This window comes from Argiope bruennichi, chromosome 8, assembly GCF_947563725.1.
Source record: "Argiope bruennichi chromosome 8, qqArgBrue1.1, whole genome shotgun sequence".
Taxonomy (NCBI): Eukaryota; Metazoa; Arthropoda; class Arachnida; order Araneae; family Araneidae; genus Argiope; species Argiope bruennichi.
In genome coordinates, this window is record NC_079158.1 from 79481041 (window position 1) to 79493346 (window position 12306).

The window sequence follows — 12306 nt, forward strand, 5'->3', positions numbered from 1 at the left end:
CTAATCGGGTACTTTAAAGACGGATGAGAAAGAATCACTATTATACAATTTTTAACTGACTATATAAATAGATGTTAGTACTATCATTTTAATCCAAAAGGGATAAATTATCAGATAGGATCTTCACTACAATGACAAAAGACGATACGTACAAGTAGAGTAGGAAGACGAAAATAGAATTTGTGATACTAACATGATTTACTTCTATCCGAAGAAAATTTACCTTAAATTAAAAAAGCATAAATGTTGGGGGAGCGATGCTCTTTTATCAATACATGAGAAAATATTTTGATATATATATTTTTCTTTTAATTATGATATTTTAAGGTTATTTTAATTATTTAATAAAATTAACATTTTTTATATAATTACAAAAATGTATACTAATTTAGTCAGATAATTTAAAGATGGACGATAAAGAATCAATATTATACAATTTTTAATCGTCAATATAAATAGATTTTGAAGTTTTCATTTTAATGCAAAACGGAGAAATTATCGGAAAAGATATTGACTATAATGACAAAAGAAGATACGTATAAGTACAGTAGGAAGACGAAAATAGAATTTACGATACTAACATGATTTACTTCTATCCGAAGAATATTTACCTTAAATTAAAAAAAAGAATAAATGTCGAGGACGTGATGCTCTTTTATCAGTACCCGAGAAAATATTCCGACATCCATCGCTGCGTGCGATCTGGAATCCAATTTCGAATCCACTTTTCTTCATGTTAACTATACAAAAAAATGCACCTTGAAAATTGTCAATGCATGCAGAAGTAAAGTTGATATGAATTATTCCGTCCGAATATGAGTCCTCAAGTCCCGCCGGGAGTCTTAGAGCCTGGTTTAAAAATGTATATTTCCCTGAACTGATCCTCCATTGTGTTCCACTACGGTTTGACAGTTCTTTCGTGAGTTTTCACTCAACCCCCACCCTTCCTTTTATCTTTTTTTTATTATTATTCTTTATTTTTCTTTCTATTTTCGTTCCTATCTCCCTTATAAACGGAGCGCGAATGCGAAAGGCGAAGGAAAAAAAAAAGGAAATTTCTTTGGCATGAAAAATTCATTCCCAAAAAAGTTGTGCTCCATCGCTTTTTGAAAACTTGGCATCTTTTAAACCAAGTTATCGACGTTTTCTTAAACGCTCATCGTGACAGGCGTCCGCCTAAAATTGTCTGCCGAAATATTTCTTGTAAAATGCACTGACGGAAGAAACAAGTGTCCTTCTTTAGTTACTAAGTCGTTTCTTTATACTGTTCAACAATGGAGTTTCCAAAAATTGCCCTCTTTAAATTGATGCACAAATATTTTCTTAGCGACAGAGTGCAGAAACTCTATTCCTGAACGTTGTAATGAAACCTTTCGAATTCAAAAAGGATTTGGAACTTTTTCACAAATTAATGAGAATTAATATATTTAAGGTTTTAATTCATGTTTAAATTAAAAGTATAAATTAAGTTTAATGTGATGCTGGTTTCATAAAAGACTTCAAAACTGAAAGAAGTTCAGTATTTAATTTTTATTAAATAAAATAGTTTTCTTTCTATATATCAATTATTATTTTCTTTTAATTTTTTTTCAGATATATTCAGTTAATGAGATGAAATTTGCAGCAAAAATTGTACAAATTGTAGTAAATGTTTGTAATAAAGCACCAAATAATATATATTATTTAATTCACATTAATTTTCAAGGTTTCACAATTCTGATAATTCATGATACTTTCATTATTGTTTAATAAGTAGTATCATTTTACAAGCACGAGATAAAATATTTTTTAATAGTTCAAAATTTCATAAATGCTACATTTATTAGCATTAATATTATTTCGAATGTGACTTATACAAAATAGAAAGTGGCAAAATTAAATAATATTTTAAATTATAAATAGTGCACATTTTATATAAAACAAAATATTTCAATTCTGCTTCCGTCTGATTTGGTTTATTTTCAACATTGCATGACCCTTTTAAAATAAATAAAGAAAATTGCCATAAAAATTTTATATAACTTTAAAATATTTTATTCAATTATGTAAACATAAAATACGGAAACACTAAACATTCTTATATATATTATTTTAATTTTGTGAAATGAGATTTGATGATCTACAACCTATAACAAAGTACGAACTTTCCAAATTTGTTTTTGTACCTTGCCATAAATTGAAATAAAAGTTATATAATAGAAAATAATAAATAATGTATACTAACCCTTTCTTTTTAATGCAAGTGGAAGATATTTGATTGATGATTTGTTTAGTTATAAAAATGAAAAAAACGTACTGGATGAAAGAGATGCAATCATTTTTTTTGTAGTATCTTTATCAGTATACTAATCTTTAATATCATTTCTTTTTACATATATGAGACATATGCGTTAAATAGTATTAATGAAATTAGTTTTACAATAATTTTTCATTATTATTTCTCTAATCGCATCGAACTTTCTTTTGTAAAATGTTAGATATTTTGCTCCTTATATATTGCTTTTGTGTAGCAACTATGTTTATTTAAAAATGACTTATCAACAGTAAAAAATTTATACCGAAAATTGTAAAACTTTTTACATCGAAGATACAAGGACTGTCAAACGAAAATAGGATAACACCTAGAGTGAAGAGAAATTTTATTTAACAGGTCTTCAATTTTGGCTCAAAATTGTCGGCTCATAAAATCTATTGATTAGAAACTCGTGAATTGGCTATTAATTAGAATCTCAGAAATAATCTTATGTTTACTTTTAGATAAACATATAAAAATCACAATTATTCTTGAATTACGTAAATTATAGAAATCTAGAACATAATTACTGATCCAAAAATATTTTACTCTTCCCAAACGGAAGATACTAAAAGCAAAATTTACTTATTTTACCCAAAATTAAAAAAAAGAAAATTTAACCAATAACCACTTAATTTAAAGCACTAATAACTTTATATTGGTCTCACTTTAAAAATCTTTCATGTAAAAGAATTTTTCAATTTTTTTAGATATAAATATTGCCTCGATTGTCTATGAAAGAAAGTTAAGCCTCAAGTTATTTAGAGGAGAATCATTTCATATATAGTATTACAAAATATATTCTTCTATTTCTACACCGTATCACTATTAGAATTAATCTCGAATTATGTTAATTTTCGAAATTCTCGAAAACAAGATTATTGGATGAAAAATATTTTATTGTTCCCAAATAATAAATAGTTTTCGTAAAATTCAATTATATAAATCCTTGTTGTGAATTTTTTTGCAATAAAGTGCCTCAATTAATTATCAGAATTATTCTAGCATTCTGATCATTTTTGATATTTCGGTGTCCTGGATTATTGTGCCAAATATATTTTGCTATTCCAAACAGTAGTTATTATTCCCAAAATAAAGTAGTAATGTGAATAAAATTAAGAAATTTTAACTAATAACGAATACCATTTGATTGAAAACTTACTTAATTTTACTAAGATCTCCTTTCAGAGATATTTCATGTATAAAAATTGTCAAACATTTTCTATTTTAAATATTTCGTCTTTTCCTTAGGAAAGTTAATTAAACTTCTAATTATTTGGATAAAAGAATTTCATATTCTTTATACTTCATAGAACAAAAATAAACCCTTCTTTATAACCTTATCGAAAAGAATAAATTCACAATTAATGTGGAATAGATTTGATTTGCAAACTTCAGCCTCGAATCGAAAGCCTCTGATAAAATTTAATATGAATACGGCTTTGAATAAGATCCGAGCGTGAAAAAGGAGACGGTTTATAAACTAACGCATAATATGACGCATCGCGAATAAAATATTCCAAGCTCATACCATTTCCTGTCTTTTCAGTGGCTGCACATTTCAAGACTCCATTTCGTGTTCACAGAGTCTCTAAAGGAGATTCTCTCAATATTCAGTGTGAAGCCATAGGAGAAAATCCGATAAAAATTGAATGGTCAAAGGATAAAGTGGTGCTGAACTCCAACACTGAAACAAGGTTTGTTTATTGCAATTTATTTCCTTATTATTTTTGGGTTGCATTTATAAATAGCATTGTAAATATATATTTTTCATCTTATAATAATACGAGTTAAAATATTATTATGCAGAAATCGAAATAAATGATAAGGTTTGAAGTTCTTAAAAATGCATTTTCTTTTTCTTTCTTGGACTAAATTTAATATGTTTATAAAAAAATTATTGTGGCTAGATCTTTTTCTTCTATAAAATAATATTAATTATTAATTTAAACTCAGAACTTAAAATAAATGGCAAGGCTTGCAGTTATTTTAAGTTCCACTTAGCAACATATTATCTTTTTTATTTTCATGGAACTAAATTTAGTGCAATTACAAAAAATTTAGGATATATATATATATATATATATATAATATGTTCCTAAATTCATAGGCCAAACTTTAAGGATTGGTAAAATACATATAAAGATGCATCTTTTTGTATAGCAAGCATAATGGGGCCAAAAATGAAAAATGTAAGCGGAATAAACAAGAAATACTGAAGAAATGAAAGAATAAAAAGCTAGTTATTTGCATATTTTTAGAACATCCGATATGCAAGTATAATAAAGTAGTTTAAACAAATATGAATTTTTGAGAAGAAAAATATTGAATAGCTGTGTAGATTTATTTAGTTTCCAGTATCAAATTATCTACAAAGCAATTTTATTGAGTTTTAAAGCAATACGCAAGCTTCAAACTATTTCTTGCTATTATAGAATACTTTATATATATACTGGCTCACTCAGAAAGCAAACATGCATGTTCTGCACAAGTCTTCAAAATGTAACGACTTAAGAGAAGTCTTAAGGGTTTATCACGAACACATCGCCAATAAGACAAAACCGGATCACAAAATTTTCCGCGTTTACACAGCCAGCTTTGCTACAGTTGATCTCATGTCAAGAAACCGGATGAGAGTCACTCGGTTATAAGAATTTCTTGTTTTTCCCGGGGATTCTTTTCATTCTCGACCTCATCTTGTTCTGCAGAACAAAGCGTCGTCTCATACCCCCGTATCCGTAACCATACTGGTCACTGAACGCTTCGATGGGCATGTTACGAGAATTTCATTAAAAACAAAAATATTTATAGTAGAAAAAACAGAAATAACTATATACAAAATCATATTGCTCTACAAAAAAGGTTATTTTATTTAACCTTAAAGTTTGAACAGTAAATTCCAGGATATTCATTTCAGTACTCAGAAACCAAATTAGTGGCAAGGCTAAAAGTGTATAATATAAAATAACTTCATTGTTTTTTCAAAATTAAAATTACATGGGAATTTTAGGCGGTACAATTCTTTAGAAGATTAAATATAAAAAAATTTAATATCGTAATGTTTACAGATTATATATTTTCAGTAAAGTGGGACCTGATTAATATATTTTTGAATGCCGAATTTTTTGTTCCTATTCTTATTGTAATATAATTCTATTATTTAATGATTACTTATTATGTTTAATTGGATTAAATATATTTTTAATTTTTCTAATTATTTGCATGCATTTTAATTGCCATTATGTAAATTTTTAATTTCCAGTGTGTTTTTTATTAAGTACATTTTTTCATTTTCATTATGATTTTGTATTATTTTCAGTAAAATAAAATAAGTTGTGTATTTTTGAGCTATCGAATGAGCATGGGATGAAAGTAATTTATTTCTATGTATCATTCCCCACTTGTGGAATTTTTTTTATAGTGCCTCGTGAATTAAGAAATAAGTAAGTTATGAAAATTTAAATGAAAGTGATAATAAAAATTTGGTGAAATTTTAACAAGAGGCGATACGAATACATATAATACATACAATACAATATATACTTTCAGTATATGTTACTCAAAAATCTTTAATAGAATTCTGACCATTGAGCTAACAGGAACTAAATTCAATAGGCAATTACATATAATAGTAGAGGATTACTAAAAAGTTAATTTTAAGGTTACTCTTTTTTTTATTTTGTTTTAAGATTTATAATTAATAGGAATTCTAACTTCTTTTCTCAATATCTTCAAAGCGTATCAGTGCACAAATACAATTTTTACACTATTTAAATTTTAAAATATGCGAATTTTATTTCTTTGCGATTTCTATATACGGCCGCGGTGTCCTGGAAGTAAGCGTTGGACTTTCGGACTGGTTATTCCCACACTCGCCACAGTTTCCAGTGAAAAACACCCATGTAAGAGGGTTTTGTTCATCCTAAACGTGTCGATGACAGATGCTCTCCCGTTCCATTGGCGTGGAAGTTAGGGGAAAGTTTGGAGTTTGGCAGCCAATGTGGCATCCAAATCTCTTAACTGCGGTTACAATTAACGTGGTTTGTCCCAAAATAGTCTAATTTTGCTTACAAAATGAATTTTAATTAGTAATATATAATTAATATATAAATTTTATATATAAACTTATAATATACGTTAATAGATAAAATTAATTTTAATTATTAACATCTAAATTAAAACTACAAGCAATTCTATTTTGTATAATTTTAACATATCTGTAAAATCACCTTTAAGTTTATTATACCGTAATACTTTACATAATTTTAGTTATTCGTTTATGCACACTTGTGTTATGATATTAATTACGACATAAACGCAATCTTGTGGTGATTAAATCATATAATAAAAGCACATTTATAAATTTAGTATAAATATATAATAAACGAAAAAAGCATAAAACAATAATATTAAGATTTTTAAAGTTACAGATTACAGGTTAATATAAATGTGTAACAATTGTAAGTATCCTTTTGACTTTTCAATTTCATGTTAATGTTTAGTGTTTAAAATGATAATTTAATTGTTTAAATTTATAAATACTGCTTTATATAATTTTCCTTCCGATTAACTGTCGAAAAATTAATAAAATTTCATAATTATTCACAAGTTTGTTTCGAATTAATCATGAATTCATAATATTTTTCTGTTATAATTTAATGCAGTAAGTTTAATTTCAAACGAGAGTTGAGTCATTTGATTAAATGCAAAACTATCACTAATTGTAATATGCAGCATTAACGCTTTTGTCCATAATTATGAACGCTATAAATTCTCATTAGATAATTATAAGAATTACCACGTTGAACAAACAAACTATTTACTTACTACATCACAAGTGTTCACTTAGTATATTCACAAATATTACTTAGAAATCATTTATCTAATTGTTTCACATTTTTTAAAATATTTTTAGTTAATACACATGTAATGGTTATATTCCTTTGAAACTAAGAAACAATGGGAAACCAATAAAGAAAATAGTTCATTCTTCAATTATTTAAAAAGAAGAGAAAGTGGTTTCGAATTTTTTTCATTAAAAAAGCAAAAAAATTAAGGACATTCGTACTTAACCCTATCATTATCAAGTATGTTCTGTTCAAAATCTTATTGTGGAAAATTCATTAAATGAAAAGGATTCCAAGAAAAGATATCTGAAATAAATTAGGTCTATAATGATCAAATGAAATATTTAATAATAAGCAGTTTCTCAGACGGAAATAAAGTACCAAGGATAAAATGGTTGTTTCCACTTATTTAAATTGCTTGGTAGAAAAATTCTATAATGGCATTTTGCAATAAGGAAGAACCTTGGTCTTTCTGAAATTGACCAGAGAAATAAATTACCAACTATAAAATTTGAAAACTAGCAAAACTTAGTCTAACAAGTGAATTAAATGCATACAATAAAACATTATTCTCTTTAATAATCTTTCATATATATACTGCAGATGTTGAAAGTATCTGTATTTTTATAAGAATAGCATTTTATGAAATAATTACTTGTCTAAATTTTTAAAAGTATTTATATTTATGCTGCACAAATATTTAAAAATGGCAACAAGGATATATATGCGAAAAATACTTGGCTTTTTCTTTAACTATTCGTTAAACTATTAGTTTTAAAAATTATCTAACTAGATAATTATTTTTTATAACTTGGAAAAATACCATTAATAAAATTTAATGGTAAAACTAATTGAATAACGTTTTGGACAAGCAATATGAATTATTATTTAATGCTTTTTTATTCATTTTGCTATCAGGAACTGAATTTAGACGGTTCAATTTATAAAAATTAAGCAGTTATATTTTTATTGGTTATAAAAGCGCCTAGATGCTATTTTTTAAGGACTTTCATATAATAATTCTTAATTTTAAGGAATAATACAAAAATAACAACAAAAGCTTATAAATGCAATATTGCATTGTTTATATTTTTCTTTTCTTTGAGAAACACAAAGTGATCAAAATATTTTAATGTTTCACTTTTCAAATTCGTCCTAAAATTAAAGCAACTGGATATTTAAAGACGGTTCCTCATAATAATTCCTTGTAGATATCTCGAGAAAAATTAATTAAGTTTTACTTCTCCGTATCGAAGTTCATCAATAGGTAAGTATGTTAAAGTGAGCTAATTAACGTTTCCTAGGAATTTTGTAGCTCATATTGATTAGTCGTTAATCAAATGAGATGTGCACGGTAAAGTTGAGATAATCGGGTTATTAATATCAAACGCTTAAAATCGGCTAATTCCGCGTAAATGATTAAGAAAATCATTTTCTTTTGAAAGAATTTCCGGAAGCCCTAAATTAAGAGTATATCAATTACACGTGAATCCTTCCATCGTCAAACTCAAGTACTACGACTCTTCGTCCCCCCTCTTTATCTGTTCTGCACGAATGTGCAACGATTTAAAAAAAGAAGAGCAAAGGTAAATTAGTATTTATATCCGAATGGAATAAAAAGGAATCAGGCATTTCTTCCAGATAATAATAATTTAAAAATTCTTCTCTTGCATTAGAAACTTGATTGTAAATTATTCATGTCAAAAATCGAGGGTTATTTTTTATGTTTTTATCTTTCATGACTAGGAAACAGATCATCATTGTTTAAACATAAGTTGATTAAATGTCATAAAATATGGAGGCGATGAATGAGTTAATGTCAGATTAAAATTATATTATCTGCTAATAAGTATTTCAAATTAAAAATCCATGATAAAAAAAATCATTTAGGAATCCTATTGATTCTATTATTGTGCAGATGTGCTTCTTGGTTATAAAAAAACATTTTGAATAATGATAATTTTTTAGCTTGGCGTGAACCAATTTTCACATTTTAAAAACATTTTGGCTAACCGAATTGAAGGTGATTTTTATCTTAACAAGTATACACTGTCCATGATGTATTTTCTGTGCATCAAAGTCGTTTCTTAGACCAAAATTCGTCTTGTCAGTGTGGCACCGGAGAAGGATCTATAAATCACCTGATCGAGGCCGGTGGACTATGGCGAGAACTGAGACTGAGATGGCTTAGAAATTGGATGTCTTGTAACGTCGAAGAAATAAAAATTCCAATCATTAAATCTTATATTAAGGACATTTTAACAAAGCTTTTGTCTTTACCTTTCTTCTAATGTAAAAAGTTAACGCTCATTTAATGCATTTTATGCATTTTTAAGGTTTCACCTTGTATTGGCTTAGGCTTTGTGACTCTCCCTTATGTCCTCTATGCGGACAACATCAAATTTATGATGTTACGCATGTTGACACATGCTCTGCACTTGTTTTTTTAAACTGTAAAGTACAGAAATATTGAAAGGTTAGAAATCTAATGGCGTAATAGCCAACCTTCTTGCGTTTGAAATAAATAAATGTTTTACAACTTAAAATGTAATGTTTGCATTTTCTATTCTTTTTCTGTTCCAATATGCTCTTTCTTTAAAGGGTTCTTTATTGTTTACCCAGTTCCAATGTCATCAAGTGTAATTTATTCCTTCGTACTAGGTGGGGTTGGTCTTCTGGGCTAGTCTGGGGTTTCCCGCATGGCCTCTGGCTAAGTCGGACTATTGCACAGTCATATATAAATTCCGTTTTAAATAGTTAATTAATTTATCACAGCAGTGTTTAAACATAAGTTGATAAATTATCATAAAATATGAATGAATTTGTCAGATTAAAATTGTATAGTCTGCTAATAAAGTATTTCAAATTAAAAATTCATGTTTAAAAAATCAATTAGGAGGCATATTGATTCTATTATTGGGCTAATGTTTCATTTTGATACCAAAAAACATTTTGAGTACTGATAATTTTTGAACTTGGCATGAATCAGTATTCAGATACAAGTGCCGCTTGAAATAATTTAAATAGTTTAGAATTATTTAAGATTCTCCACGCTTATCACGTGAATAAATCCACTTCGACACTATTTTGAGCGTGCGATTACTTCAGTTCTTCAATAAAACGCTTCAATTCATTTTAACTTATGTAGACAGCATTTTAACATTCTATTTAAGAAAAGTGTGAATCATGTGGATTGGTGCATCACGGTTAAAAATTTGGAATTTTTGTAATAATAGAAAATGAAGTATTAAATTTTTCAAGCTAAAGATTTGCATTTTATAAAATTAGATAGAAAATTGCTGTTTTTTAAAAAATTTGCTTTTTTAATGCTGTAAAAGAAAATATGATAATCGATATAAAACATAATGTTATGATCTTGGAAAAGGCCTCTTTAAATTATACCTATAAAAAGTAGTATTAAACTCATTTTGAATCTAAATTGAATGTGAAACTCAATGCCATTTTAACAAAAGATTACTATGCAAAATTTCCAAAACATGCAATAAGTTTCAGCATCTATCTTATTAAATAGCTTCTGAAATGTTCTAAACTTCAGAAGAAAAAAAGTAAAAGTGTTGAAAGAATTACAAGAATAATATATATATATATATTCTTAAATGTCTTTTTAAACTGCCTGCCTTTTTTATTTGTCGTTGCGCTTTTTTTTTCTTTTGTTTTTGCTATTTACTTGATTTTAAAATTTTCATCGAATATTTCAAGATTTCCATTGATGAAACCTTATATTTGCTTTGTATATAATATTGTTTGGAAGATAAATTTATATACAAAACTTTTCTTCTTTTGCTAACTTACTTTGAGAGAATGCACTTATATAAAGTTATTAATGTCTAACAAAGGATTATAGAGCAACAGAAGTAACAAATTTAGATGCGTGCTGAAATATACGTTTTTTTGTAGCAAAATCTTTAAATGATATTGAAGAAACGATTTTGACGATTGATAAGAATGTCAAAGAGCTCTCTTGAACTTAAGGTTCTTAATTTCTGGTCACAACCGGTTAACAGAGTAATAATAGAAATATTTAGTATGTGGTTGATTGCAGAAACGAAGGAATTAGAAATTCCGTAGCAACAAATTTTTCATTTAAATAATTAAAAATCGATTGCAACTTTTACCATACACCATGTCCTACTGAGAAAATGTGGGTATGTGAAGAAGATGTGGGTTAAATATGTAGGTATCATCCATGAAATTTAGAATGTAGTTTTAATAACTTAGTTCTTTGGTGCGTGGTTTAACACGCATTGCCAAATTTACTTTAAATTAAAGTATTAAAACATTTTTACTTAATGAAAACTGCCAGCCATGTAGATAAAAAAAATTTAATTACAAATTAAATTAACAAATATAGAACATGATACATTGGCCGTAATTCCATCGACTAGCACGAGGCAGCAGCTTTGAACAAGCCGGCGAAGGCAGGAAGTGAGTCACTCGTATTTGTTGGAGAGCAAAGTTCATCTCCGTAGGTATGATTGATGCTTATCGCCAACTGGCCAAACAAACAGTCATTTATTGCCTGTTTGGCCGCTGCAGTTCTTTTTTTAACTTTGGACAAGTTTGAACACGGTCAGTTTCATGTTCTATAACGTAAAATTACTTTTTTTCTTACTGGAAAAATTTTAAGCTGTTTCGGAGCAGCATATTCTGTATCAAGATCTTGCGCCAGAAATTCAAATTCAAATCCAAATCCTACTGAGAAGCAGTAAGTGAATGGGAAGATCACATATAAATAAGCAGGTTCTCGTTGTCCCGGTGTTTACAGAAAATCTGTAGGGTCATGACACCTCCAATCAAACGACAAGATGTATCTTCTACTGGTAGTATTGTATTTACTGATGAATATAGCTGGTGTTTTGCTTTAGCACATAGCACATCAATCTCAGTTCATACCTTCCATTGTAACAACGATCATTCAGTTCAGAGCAGACAGCTAAGCAAGAAGAGGATTACTGAGTCCTAGTTTTCATCACCATTATTTATATCATAATTAATATAAGTTTTTTTTATTATTCTAATGATTGGCAATGTTACTTAAACTTAGAATGATACAAATAGACCTGTAGAGGAAGGATGCTAAATTTATCTATAATTGAATAAAGATTCTCTAAAATTATCACAATAATTTTATTTTTCACTTTCATC

The 12306-nt window shown here is 27.5% G+C and overlaps 1 protein-coding gene across 1 annotated transcript in view; it reads left to right on the forward strand.

Annotated features, from left to right (window-relative positions):
- Positions 1-12306, forward strand: part of LOC129981975 (cell adhesion molecule Dscam2-like) — a 560888-nt gene that overhangs the window by 386701 nt on the left and 161881 nt on the right. Inside the window, exon 12 of the mRNA XM_056093054.1 lies at positions 3843-3990. Coding sequence (XP_055949029.1) covers positions 3843-3990 — 148 coding nt within the window. The remainder of the gene's footprint in view (positions 1-3842; positions 3991-12306) is intronic.